Genomic DNA, 14,386 nt, shown 5'->3' on the forward strand with positions numbered 1-14,386 from the left:
TTGTTAAACAATAACTACAGTGTGCTTTTATGATGTTTTTCACCACAGTAATTCATATTAGAGATAGAAGCAGTTGCATGTTAAATAAAATCATTGAGCATTGTTCCCCTCGCATGCAAAGAGCTGACTTATGTTGTTTTTAGATGCCTCCCATTAGAAAGTAAATATTCCTTCAATGCTATGCATTTCACAGAATTTAATAAAGACGAACTGTAAATAAAGTCACAGGGAGATTTCAGACAGTTTTATTAGGAGATTGTTGAAAAGAAAAAGAAAATTAAATACAGTAACAGTAAACGTGGTTCTCACATTGAAACCAGGCTCAAATAACTAGGCTACCATAGAAAAATTTCCAATTCTTGCATTATGATGTAAAAACAGATTTTGTACAGATTTTGTACAACAAAATTCGTAATAACCTTTTATCATTTTTAGAAAACTTTAAATATATAGATAAAAATAGACAATTTTCATAGGTCCTACATGAAGATGAGAATGTTCTGTTCCAAGGGCTTGCATAGAGCGCAAATGTGGTTATAATACAGAACTAGACATTAATATTTTTAGGATTACAAAAGCATGGAAACCATAAAATGGGCACAATTTTACTTATCTATACCAAAAACATAAATTTCCAAAACAACTCGTATAACTAAAAAAAAAAAAAAAAAAAAGGGCAAAAAACTTAAGTTACAGACTTACAATAGCATTTCATGACTTGTAATATTTACATGTTAGTAAGTTTCTCTCAACATAAAGCTGATAGCTTTTGTCTTTAATCCTTGCTAAAACTTCCTTTTATGTTGAACCAAACACTAAAGCATTCTCAAAGGTCTTGAAAGTATGTATTTTAAAACTATTTAACCTACTTAACAGGTGACTCTATGCAAGGAGCAGAGCAGTGGCTGATTCGACTACTTATGGAAGTTGTAGGCTTTTAAAAAAATCTTCCAAAAAATGTATGATTTCAAAGTTTGCCACAAGTCCATCAGATTTTAAGTGTTGTAATCCTTTAAAGACTGCACGCATGGAAAAACAAACAAACAAACAAAAATACATGTAACCAGGAATAGCATCTCTTGTGCTCAAACAACAAAAGATGCTTATGGAAGAACTATGCTCAATAATCAAGGGTCTACAAAGCATTCAGCAACAATATTTCAAATAAAAATATCACTGCCTTTTTAAGCAAGCTAAAATGGGAACTGTATATATAACCCTTCTATTTGTTTTTGTTTTTTTTTTAAATGGTCTTGGTTAATAGCGAGCTACACAAAAGAAATAGGTTCCAGTATTGCAAGGAAGACCTAACAACTATGGAAGTGTACTGGCAAAGTATCTATAACATTAAAACCATTTGCTAACCAAATAATTCATAACCAATCAGAACTATTTTAAAACATATTTAGCTAGTTTTCTTTGACACTTATAATTTTGCTGTTTTCTGGTAATAAATAATGTTATGATCATAAAATGTGAAGATGACAACAAAATCACAAACTGTACTGACTCATATCAGTCTTTAAAGGTGTAACTCCAGATAAGGAAAAAAACAAAGAGAAGGTAACATCAGCATGTAATAGCACTGTTTGCAGCTTTACTTCCAGTTATCTGCACAAAAGTGAAAACACATACTGTAACTTTCAAAAGGACAGTGAAAATAACACGTAGCCAACCCTTCCCTCTGAGTAGGGCGGGAAGCACAACACATTTTAACTTTATCACTCAGAGATACATGATATTGGACTGATACATCAAGGGTTTTGTTAGGTTTTGTTTTTCAGCAACATTAACATAATATGACGTTAACATATAAAAATAGTTCTGGTGTTTTGATGTAACTGCTCAGCCACAATCCATTCTCCATAGTGCAGTCTGGGGCACTAACTGGGGTTCAATATACAAATAAAAGTGGCTGACACAGAGTTCTGATGTCACCAGATGCTTAAGATCTCATTCATTAATACTGTGACTCCAGACGAATATTTACATGCCTGCATGCGTTAAAACCAGAGAGGCGTCTTTCTGACCAACAGAGTGACAAAACATATTTTCTAAAATTTTCATTTTCCTAAATTCTAGTATACTACTGCATACATAATACCTTCCTTGTGTTTTATGTTTATATACTGTACATGTGACCAACAATTTGAATAAGAAGCAACATTATTTTAATTCTATATACCACTACCAGTTTGGAATGAAAACATGTTACATTTATATATTTGTTTTTATTTTTCAGAAAAAAAGAGCTTAAGTGAAACCATTGGGCTTATAGTCAATGCTTTTTTTTTTCATATGCAAAATGTTATTTCACTGGGTTGTTGTCCACATCCATTTGTTGGCCTTTTGGAAAGTTGGTGACAAAAAAAATCTTCAGGAGAAAACCCACAATTAGAGAGTTTAAAACGGAATGTAACAGAATATTACTGTTTATTTTATTGATTTTTTTTTTTTTAGGCATCCTCTATGTCCCCTACAAGCTCATTTCCAAGTGTTCCTGCTGGTTTCTGGGGGACATAATTCTGTAAGTCTGATGACTGCTGCTGCAAGAGTCTCTTGATGTGCTCAAATACAGAATTTTCAGAAGAAGAAAATGGTTCATTCCATTAAAAAAAGTTAGCTAGATCTTACTCAGACCTGCTTTTAACTCTGTATACAAGTGTCCAGCAGCAAAGTTGCAGTTATTAGTTGTAATTAGTCTGATACTTGTACATTTACAAACATTTTGGGTTCTCTGGCATGAACCACAGATGAAAATCAATGGAAGAGACTTTTTTTTTTTGTAGAATGCTTAAACTTCTGAAGAACATTAATACACAAAATTGAGGAAGTTCCCTTAAAAGGACTTTATTTTTTTCCAAACTTCCCAATGACGAATGCTTAAATGCAAAGTTCTTTACCATAATCTAGATTTCTTCAACAGGAAAGATTCAGTACATGACAGTAGTTTTCAAATACAGTCTTCCATCTAAAAGTAAATAACAAAAGACAATTAATGACATGGCAAATTTGGGAAGAAAGCATGAATATAAAGTCACTTAATTTGATATAAAATTTGTGGGTTTTTCTTCTATTTTCACTTGCTTAGGAAGTAACATCTGAAATATATTCTCAAAGTTAATTTCATAATTACATGGAATTTAGAGGATTGAAAAGAGCACAGCATTTCTAGTTCTCATAAATACATATTTGCTATTTTGATATCAGTTGCAAGCACTCAAAAAAACAGATAGAAATATGGGCATGTGCTTTACTGATATGCAAAGCTAGTTTGTTTCTGTTGAATGACAATTACTTCCTCCAAGCTTGTAGAACTAAGTTTCCCCTGAAAGCACTCAGGTGTATTTCTATCAAGAAAGACAGAGCTCCCATCTTACCCTTTAGCAGTGTTGTTAAATACACCATATAATGTAACTATTGTGCACATTTGTTGCTATTTATATGAAAGCCAGCTAGGTTTGTTTCATCACTCTCAGCGAACTAAACAGTCTTCCCCTCCTGAAGTGAGATTAACCAGAGAATTAAATGTTAGGATGTGAGTATATTGCTCAACTTTTACCAATTGAAATGCAAAAGGAAATCAAATCCTGGCCACATTGAATAAATCCATTTGAATAACGTAGAAATAAGAAATGGGAAATTAAAAATCTAAAGCAAAAAAAAAAAACCAAAACAAAATTCGATTTCCCAAATGTAAAATTTTCTAAACTGTCCACTTCGTGATGTGGTCCAAATTTTGGAAATGTTTGTGTTAATATACCAAATTTTAAGTTTCAGAAGAGGGAATTTTCCCAAACATTTTTAAAATGCATATTGCCATGCATATGTTTATAAACTGTTTTGATATCTCAAAGAATTAAGGTATAAGGAAACAAAGAATTTACAGTAGATCCAGGAACTAGACAGGATAAATAAATATTTGTGCGTTGATTTCAACAACAAACTAAGAGTTTTTACATATATTTAAAATATTGTAATTTGTCAGTAATGAACTTAAAAGCATCAATATTACTATTTTTTACTTCCTAGAACTATTGGAATTCCCAAACTCTATATTCCAATGACACATTTTATTTTAGCCTAATCTGTAGGGCTGGAATATGGCCTCCACAGTGGCATGGAACTCTGTTTGTTTTGCTCATTGATATATCTAGTGCATGTTCAACAAAACGCGCTGAAGGAAAGGAGGAGAGCGAGAAGGAATGAGGTAAGTTTCGTGTGATTTATACAGAGTAGATATTGAATCGTATATATATTGAATTTATTGTGTTGTTACCAGTCAAAATCCACCTTTTGCTCTCAGCGACGTCAGCAGTGTCCATGAGATAAGTCTCACACTGGCTAATTTCTAATCTAATTTCTAGGAAGTTGTGTTGAGTATTACTTGCCTCTCTAAAATTAATGCAGCACAGCCTGAAGGAGAATGATAACATTTACTTGAAAGTCCCCAACTATCCTTAGCTTTCCAATTTGCAATCATATGTCAGGATTGTTCTTAATATTTGAAATATCTAATGACCATACTTAGCACAAATTAACTTTCTTGAATTTTAGAATACTCTACTATATTAAAGGGTTGGCCTCATCTTAATCCTAATCTAATTAACAACTGTTATTCCTCTAATAATAGAGAGAGAAAAAATGGAAACAGCATCGTAGATCAGTTGGCTATCAACAGAAATCACCAATCACAATGAAAATATGTCTCCTATAAATCTAATGAGTATATGATGTAATCTAAAATTCACCAATGAAATGTATTATTAATCCAACTGAATTCTATTTTTGAACAGATGACTTAAAGGCATGCAAAAATCATGCCAGAGTTCTCCTCTGCCATGCCGGAGACCCGGGTTCGATTCCTGATGCCTACCCGTGACGAAAAAAAAAAAAAAATTGCTGTCTAGCACACTAGATATGTGTTATAAAAATATTTAAAATTCTTTGACTCCCAACTACAGTCTCTCATTGATACTAAATATTTCTATAGTTCAGTAATGTCCACTGAAATAATCAATAAAGACAGAACCTTCTAAATCAAGAATTAAGCAAATATTAATGTAAAAGCCACATAAATTTAAAGAAAATTTCTTTCTAGTGAGGATATGACAGTACCATGTTGACATTTTATGAAACATACATTTGTTTTTGCATGGAACCCGGCCTGATTTCTTCTGTTTGCTCAGTTTCACTGCATCTACCTGAAGGACAAAACTATGCTGTTCTTATTCACTTGTATTATATTAATGTACTCATATATAATGATTTTATAGTTTCAGTTAAGAAAAAATTCAATCACTTGCCTTGCAAAAAAACCTAAGCAACTCAATATTTTAAACATGTATAACAGACTAATATTTCAATCTTTCACATACTTAGTACCATCTGGCTAATAACAGTTGGACCTTTTTAAAGATAATTTTGAATCTAATGGTTTTCATTACATGGAACAACATAAAAATCTAGGAGTACACAATACGAAAGTAACTGAAGAGGTAAAGTGCTGGCACTTTTACCAAAGCATTCCAATTTCTAGCTCCTTAGCTAATTTACACGTACTTCTTACTTCTTTCAATTGTCTCATTTCTATCAATCTTTAATTACGCTGAGAGTAGCACTCCTATTCCCATAAAAAAGGGCAACATTTCCTATGGTTAGGCTGGGGAAAGCGAGACAGTCTTGTCTTCCTCCAAACTCAAATTCCATTAAGTGAAATGTTCCACAGTTTCTGTGAAAAATAACTTGTTCAAAAATAACATTTTAGCACTCACTGTGAATCTTTTGTTTTTATCTTTCTTTCTTTCTTTTTTTTTTTTTATTTTTTAATGTGGGCAGGCACCGGGAATCGAATCCAGGTCTCCAGCATGGTAGGCAAGAACTCTGCCACTGAACCACCGTTGCACTGCCCTGAGTCTTTTAAATCACTATATACTAGAGAGAACACAATTAAAGTATTAAAAAATAGCTTTTAAATCTTCTCTGATGTCTATAGCATATAAAGTAGAAAACCTTTACGAGCAAAGAATAGAAATACAGAAAATCATCCATTCAGTGTCAGTGATTGTTTTGAAATTCCACATATACATTTCTAGCCAAATTCTTCACCAAAGTCTATAAGGTGCCCCATAAACTGGTACTGGGCTTCTTCTCCAATCTTACTTCCCACCTTTTCCCCTGGCTCTGCAATCCTGGCCCTCTTTTGCAATCCCACAGCAAGCCAAACGCTTTACAGCCTTGGAGTCTTCCGAGTTACCTTCTTCCTGGTAAGTGCTCCCCCTTGCCTGCTTCCTACCTTGGCTGCTTTCTCCAAATAAAGCCCCCTGTTTATGTTCCAATACAAGCACCCTAAGAATGAACTCCATAGCACTTGTCAGTTATATACTGTGACCCTACTACATGGGGAGCCCATGGGGGCAGCACCTTCCCACTGCCGTGCTACACCCACCCCACAGCTAGTCCTGTACCGAGGAACCAGCCAATAGGTATTTGTTGAATGATGAATGAAGGGAGGCCAAAATAATATTGCAAATATGGGGACCAAGTATTTCTTCAAGGCTACAAAATGGTTTTCAAATATTATACACATGCACATTAAAAAAATAAAAAGAACAATTTCCCTTTTTACAGGTTAAGAAAAAATGCATATATAGCAGACTAAAATCATTGCACCACAAGGACTAATGGCTTTGAATGCTATCAAATACATAAACTAAAATAAATTACAATAAAAGTAAAAGAAAATATAAACATAAATAAAAAATAGCTTCTTTCACCAAAACATTAGCATGTCCAAAAGGCTGATTAGTTCCACTACTGTATTCACTGCATTTTATATAATATTGTATAAGCAGTGGTGTTAGAATAACAATTAGGCCTAAGAGTTCAGCCTCAAGTGTTAAATGTTTACAGAAATTAATTAATCGACATGCCTATGTATTAAAAGAATTAACTTTAGTATATTAGAAATATTGAAGTGTGAAACTAAAATTTAAAATAAAATTTTATTGATTTTTTAAATAAACCATTGTTTTAATTTTACTGTTATTCTGTAAGCATCTTTGGATCATATACATACAAAGCGCTTTTATAAAAATTTTATGCATATATGTATATATATACATATATATACACTTATATACTCAGTATCTGATCTACTATAATTATAAGTTTAATAAATATGTCCCCTATTACATTTTTTGGGGGGTGGGTACACGGTCTGGGAATCGAACCCAGGTCTCCCGCATGAAAGGCGAGCACTCTACCACTGAACAACTCATGCACCCCCCCCCATTACATTTTGACTAATGTTCTAACAGATGGACAAATGCATCAAGCATTAAAGCTGTCGGCTATAAAATAGATCCCACCTGCTACAGTTAAGGCATCGCCATCCTAAAATAAAACTTAGGACATCAGAGATTTTCTGCCCACTTTGACTGGAGTCAGAAATACACCCAGTAGAGACAGACTCTGAAAATGTGATGATCTCTCTCCCTTTGTACAGACGAACTGCAAAAGCTTTTCTACTATATAATTTTCATCTTTATTAAAACATACTTGTGGACAATTCAAAGCTTAGCAGATTTTTAACTAATTTGATTTTGTTCCAGAGGAGCAAAATTGCCCCTGCAACTCAGAGCAAACAGCAGCATAACCAGAGGGCTAACTATGGGCTTCTGAATTATGAGGCTGTAGTTCGATCTTAGGCCCCTGATAAACCACATGCGTGGAAGTTGAATGGCAAGGGTACTGGCAATATGGACCCATAATTCAGACTGTACCATGTTTTTATTTTCTATAATTAGGGGTTCCAATAGACCCTCCTTCCCTTACTCTTCCGACAGCAAGAGTAGTCACGTGACCGTAGAGAAGTGCCTGCAAGACTAAGCTGCAAGACAAACATCACTGAAATTCTTGGAGACTTTCTATGGCTGGGGCCTCATTATTCAGAGATGTGTTATTTGCATACGGAAGCTCACAGACCTTAATGATACAATTTATTTGAAGGTATGCCCTTTGCACATTAAATTTACCCCATAGTAGATAATCTCATATAAACCTCCCGTTTCCTAAATTGTCTGACTTTATTTATGTCTGTATGTAATGACTACAGGGAAAAAAAATGTTCCCCCTATTTGTTGCTGTTGCTGAGATAGGTCTCCCCTCAAAATTATTCCTTGGTATCCCAAATTGATGAGAGTTTTACTTTAAGATCAAGTAAAACTGACAATAATGATTATTATCACTATAACTTAACATTTTCTGAATACCTAACCTATTCAAGGTGCTTTATAGATTTTATGTCTAAACCTCCCAACAACTCAGCATTTTTATTCTGAGTTTAGATATTCTTAGTGCGTTTTATAAATGAGGCTATTAAGACTCAAAGAAGTTAAGTATCTTGCCCAGTTTTAGAGCTAGCAAGAAGAAATGCAGTGTTTGGATATTTGTGTGACTCCAAATTTTCTGTTCACAGTATCCCTTGTCCTCTTAAGAGCTAATGGACTGTCACTGAAGGAAACAGGGTGCCTGACTTGCAGAGGTAGAACGTGGTCTGCTGAACGCCTCAATGCTGTCAGTCCTTCTGTCTTAAAGATCTGGGGTTTATATCCCTCCCCCGGCAGGGGCTTCCTTTTAGGCTGCAGAGCCTCAAATGAACAACCTAATATCAAAATAAAATTCGGGTAGCTTGGTTTTGGAGAAAATACCTTCCTTTGACAGAATGATTGTTTGCTTCTGTCTAGGGAGTTGATACGACAGGAATATCATCAAGCTAAATTTTGTGCATGGGAGTACTTTATTCACAAGTCAGTTCTAATTAAAAGCATTTGGGAGTAGGAGTTGCATGAAGCTGTTTAGATCACAAATTCCTAATAGTTTCCAAATTCATTGTGATTTGACGCTTTAAGGCTATAATTTGGTATATAAGAAAATAACTAAATCACCGAATAGTTCATTGCAGGTGTGAATATTTGTATGCTATCTATTGTTAATATGCGAATTTAAATCTACAAAAAACTGAAGACAAAATGTAAACTTTTTGTTTAAAATGGATCTTGAGTTTTTAAGTTGAAACAAACAAGTCAGACCCTATAGACGAGTAGATATTAAATGTTATTTATCTGCTATGGCCAAAGAGGGAGAAATGCAGACCCTGTCAGGAAAAACTTCCAGTTTTGTTTTGTGTCCATGTAGTAAGTTTTTTTCAGCATTTTGCAGCTATTATTAAATGGCGTTACTGATAAGGTTTAATACTTAGGGACAGAAAACAGAATTTAGTTTTTATCCCATATATTAAAACAACAGTATTGGATAGCTTGATCATTTATTTCAAAAACCAGTGAAATTTATTTGATACCAGCTACATTAAATAACGATTTTATATTAGAGGATGGCATTCCAGTTGGAACCGTTTTAAGTTGTTCAACTGAGTGACAGTTGAATCCAATTCTTTCATTGTGTGAAAACCATGTAAAATCATTAACAAGGGAGTATTCTATTGAAAGGTATCATACAATATGCAAATAGACACATGTTCCAGTTTTGAATAGAATTTCCTCACAAACATCCATAAGGATCTCTTACATAGTTTTTTCACAAAGTATAATAGGTCGCATTTCTTATTAGAAGTAGTTTTATTAAAAATGGCATCTATTTTTTCAAAATTTATTTCCAGACACCTGTAATCTAATAAAGATTGCTACTTTCACAAAATAGTTATACATGCACATTCTTTACAACTCTACAGCTAAGGAAACTATTAGTAAAACAGAGGGCAAATATACAAGATCATATATTTAGAAAGTTTTAATATTTACTTATAGGTTATTATATTAATATGAAATATAATAGTCCTGAGCCTTTTTCAGCATAATGTCTTAATCATGTGAAGTAAGGGAAACCAAAACAAGTGATAAAAACAAATGTTAATGACTCATGTGATATTTGATAAGACAACGAAGGGAAGTCAAAATAAAAGCAAACAAACAGGAACAGATGGGAAGGATCTCTGTCAAGTCATAACCCCTTTTCTAAAACCACCAAAGGAAGAAGCTAATTAAAGAAAATATTGTTTCTTGCTTTTTTTATAATTTTATATTTAGAGTGAGAACATTCTGCTACAGTTAAAGCAAAGAAGCAGAGACACAAAGTCTACATTTAACATGAGAAATATTTTAAGAAAGATTGATGTTCAGCACAGATCCATTTATACGAGGATATTGAATAAATATCATTTCTTCCTACAAAATGCAGATAACAGTACAGCCACTTCCAGAGGTTTAAATACTAAATGTTTTTAAGGTTGTGCTAAAATAAAATTAAAAAATAAAACCAGAAAAAGCTGCAGAAGGTTTAGAATCATATAAACCAGAACTGTAATGGGGAGACTGCGTACTACAAAGTTGGGTCAAAGTGAGAGAACACTAGGCCCCAGGGCCCCTTTGAATGCATTCTCCATAAGCACATGGCACTTTTCTAATAGAATGGGCACAGACAATCTATGGGAAAGAAGACAGCAATGAGGTTATTGTTATGAGTCAAATTATGCCCCTTTCAAAGACATGTTCCAGTCCCAACCCCTGTTTCTGTGGGTGTAAATTCATTTATAAATAACAACTTCCAATATTCTTTTTTGCATAAGGCCACACTGAATCAATCCAATATGGCTTAAGTCCTTATAAGTAGAGGAAATTCAGACACAGTCAATCAATGAAAATCAGAGTAGATGACATGAAGAGAGAGATTATCAGGTGACAGAGGATTGCTGGAAAGCCATCACCAGAATACAACAGATTTTGGAGAAGGTGTGGTCTTGGGGAAACCTTGATTTTGGACCTGTCAGCCTCCAAAACTGTGAGCCAATAAATTGCTGTTTAAGCCAAGCAATGTGTGGTATTTGTCACAGCAGCCTTGGTAAACTAAGGCAGTTTTTATGTTCATAGAATCCAAACATCATAGTACAAGTGGTAGATCATGGATTACCTAAGGCACCAATATGGTTCAGTTTGTTTGAAGCCAACATAGATAATATGAGGCTATTGTGAAGCAAAGTTCCTGATAGTACCTAATATTGAAAACCAAAAAATATAATCAAGTCTGTTCATATATATTGCAGTTCTCTTCAAAGAAGAAAATGAGAGAACAAGTGCTGATTTAAAACATGTTCTGAGAATAAAAGATCATCTAAATTTATAATATGTTGTTGATAACATAACTATGTCTGTAGGCAAATGCAATGAAGATGAAACTTGGTCATTTCTATGCAAAGGGACTTTGTGCAGGACTTCAGGTAAGCACAAGTCACCAGGAAAGAGCCATGTTTGGACAACCTGACAATGACAATTTAAAGTGGATGGAACTAGACTTTGGATATTGTGGGACAAGAATGGATCATCAGTGGGTATGCTGGTTGATTTCAACATTCTTTCTAAATGGGAAATTAAACTGACATACCAGCAATGAAAGCTGAATTTAAGAATGCAAATGGAAGGCATTTGAAGATCTACAGATGGCCTTAGTTAATCTTAGCCAGTTTGGAGTTATTTAGTGAACTCGAGTCCTAGGCAAAATACAATTCTTAAATGACTGGATCAGTTTACAGCATCTCAGTTTCTCTGAGAAATAACATTCTTGTGTCAATTTTTTAAGAGTAAAAGTCCCTTTCCCTGAATTTCAGGCTCAATTATGATTCCATGCTCGGTGTTGGCAGGGGGGAGTTTGCTACCAAGGGAATATGATGCTGCTTTACTGGGTATTAAAGATCTTCTTGTATTCTGTAACTCAAGAATCTTTAACAATTAGGGTGCAAATCTGGGCCATATCATTCTAAGAACTCATATCCTTCCTGAAATATATATAAAACAATATTCTTAAAACCACAGCATGGAGGAGTGTGAAGATGGCAGCGTAGGAAGCCCTAGAGTCAGTTCCTTCACCAAGACAACTATGAACTGCCAAGAACTATCTGAATCAACAATTTTGAAAGTCTGGAGTTCAGTGAAACACTGCAGCATCTAGGCATTAGCGGGAAGAAGTGGCAGTGAGTTGTGGTAAATAATGGTGAGTTCTACTCTTCCTGCAGTGGCCATAATCCCCCTACCCTCAGCCTTGAGTTGGGTAGGAGTGAGAACTGCAGCTCAGGGTCTTGACACAGCTTGTTGGTGCAAGGATGGGACATGAAGACCCAGTCCTCCAAACCCCAGAGGTGTGTGGGTTGATCCCTAATAACTACTATTGACTAGCTACTCTAGACAGCTGAAGGCTGACTCTGAAGGTGGCCATTGTTCCAACTCCTCTCTGGCAAAGGATGCAAAGGAATCTTAAAGAATGTAACTTTCCTCAAAACTAGGAAAAATTGTTAAAATTAAGAGGCTTCAATAACTGACAAAGCACTGATCAAGAAAACACAGCTTCAAAAATCATAGATGAAGCTCCTGGTACCCTTCCACCCTCTGGATGCAGGGTGGATCCAGCTTGCTCTCCCACTGTGGATCCCTGTGAACCTATTGGGGTGCATGTATGTAATGCCAGTCTTCCAGGTGGAAGTCTAAGGGACTGAGGTGGTGAACTTGTCTCAGGTTTGCCCTCCCAGAGTTTGTTCTGAGGGAGGAGAATTGGCTTGCCGACAGCTGACAATGTAATAAACAATTGAATTGAAGTGGCCTTTGGAAAAGGACTACCTCCAATAAGTCACATATGAGACCTCCCAGGAGGAGATGAAAGTCTATTTCAGAGGGAATGGAGGAGGCCATCACTTGAATGCCTGTAAACTGGAAAAGAGAGAATTTCAAAGACTGCTAACAAGCACAAGCTCAGGAAAAGAAGTAGACTCCCTGGCTCCATGAAAGCTCATTTAAAACAGAAAGAAGCTTGCAGTTTGCATTTGCCTCAGATTGATCTTTTTGATAGGAGGCTAAACTCTGAAGGAAATCACTGGCCAAAGCAGAACAAATATGCAAAGACTGTGAAAGATGCTTTTGCTTTGGTTTATTTGTTTTGCCTAGCTTCTGGCATTCAAAAAAATCTCTGTCATTTCACTATCTGGATACAAACTTAAGGAATAGACAGCACAGGGACTAAACCCCAGAGTTAAATATGTAAAATATTAAAATGTAAAGTGTGTAACAAAAATAACAAGACAAGCAAAGAAACAGGAATTGTAGACAATTCAAAGGAACAAGATAATTCAAAAGCCATCAACAAAGCGGATGAGACTTTGGGCTTATGGGACAAAGACTAAAAAATAATATCTTTAATATGCTCAAGGAAATAAAAGACAGCACGAAGACAGAATGAAAGGATATGTGGGAAATAATGAATGAACAAGATGTGAATCTCTTTGAGATTTTCAATAGGATCCAAACAAATACTGGAGTTGAAGAGCACAATAACTATAATGAAAAATTCCCTGAATGGGCTCAACAGTAAATTGAAGGTAGCAGAAGAAAGAACCAGTGATCTTGAAGACAAAATAATTCAAATGATTCAGGCTGAGAATAAGAAAGAATTAAGAATAAGTAAGAATTAAAAAGTGCAAGCACGCAGAGTTCTCACCTGCCATGCTGGAGACCCAGGTTTGATTCCCAGTGCCTGCCCATGCCAAAAAAAAAAAGAGTAAATAGAGCCTATGACACTGTAGAACATCATCAAACTTACTATTATACTATGGAAGTTACAGAGGGAAATGACAGAGAGAAAGGGGCAATAGGAATATTTAAAGAAATAATCACAGAAAACTTCATAAATTTAATGAAAGATACATTCAAGAAGTTCAATGAAGCCCAAAAAGGATAAACGAAGAAAACCACGCCCAGACACAGTAATCAAACTGTCCAATGCCAGCGACAAGGAGAATGATCTGAAAGCTATAAGAGAAAACCAACATATTATATACAAGGGAATCTCAATAAAATTCGTGATGATTTCTTGTCAGAGATCATGGAATCAAGAAGGCAATGGTACAAAATATTTAATGTGCTGAAAGCAAACAGTTGATAAAAACAAAAAGTTTATGTCCAACAAACTTTCTTTCAAAAATGAGGGAGTGGTTAACAGATTCTGAGAAAGACAAAAGCTGAGGGAGTTCATTATCATTAGACTATCTTACAAGCAATGCTACAGGGAGCTCTTCAGATTGAAAGGAAAGGACACTAGACAGTGGATCGAAGTGACAAAAAGAAATAAAGACCTCCTTTGGTAACCATAAAATGCTAATACAATTGTATTGTGTATTTTGGTATGTAACTGAGCATTTAACTTTTTATAGGTGTTAAAAAGTAACAATACATTCCTGGAGCCTGCCTATGCAAAAAAAAAAAAAAAAAAGTGACAATATTTCCATAGTTCTGGACATACAGAGTGGAAGGATACGATTTGTAACAAG

General features: G+C 34.8%; 1 protein-coding gene across 2 annotated transcripts in view; it reads right to left on the reverse strand.

The window, feature by feature from the left end:
• Positions 1-229: 229 nt before the first annotated feature.
• DACH1 (dachshund family transcription factor 1) overlaps positions 230-14,386 on the reverse strand; it is a 428,125-nt gene continuing 413,968 nt past the window's right edge. For both annotated transcript variants that reach the window (XM_077158405.1, XM_077158404.1), the window contains one exon: positions 230-2,971. In XM_077158405.1, coding sequence (XP_077014520.1) covers positions 2,934-2,971 — 38 coding nt within the window. In that variant the 3' untranslated portion in view covers positions 230-2,933. The remainder of the gene's footprint in view (positions 2,972-14,386) is intronic.

The sequence above is a fragment of the Tamandua tetradactyla genome, chromosome 4, assembly GCF_023851605.1.
Source record: "Tamandua tetradactyla isolate mTamTet1 chromosome 4, mTamTet1.pri, whole genome shotgun sequence".
NCBI classification, from domain to species: Eukaryota; Metazoa; Chordata; class Mammalia; order Pilosa; family Myrmecophagidae; genus Tamandua; species Tamandua tetradactyla.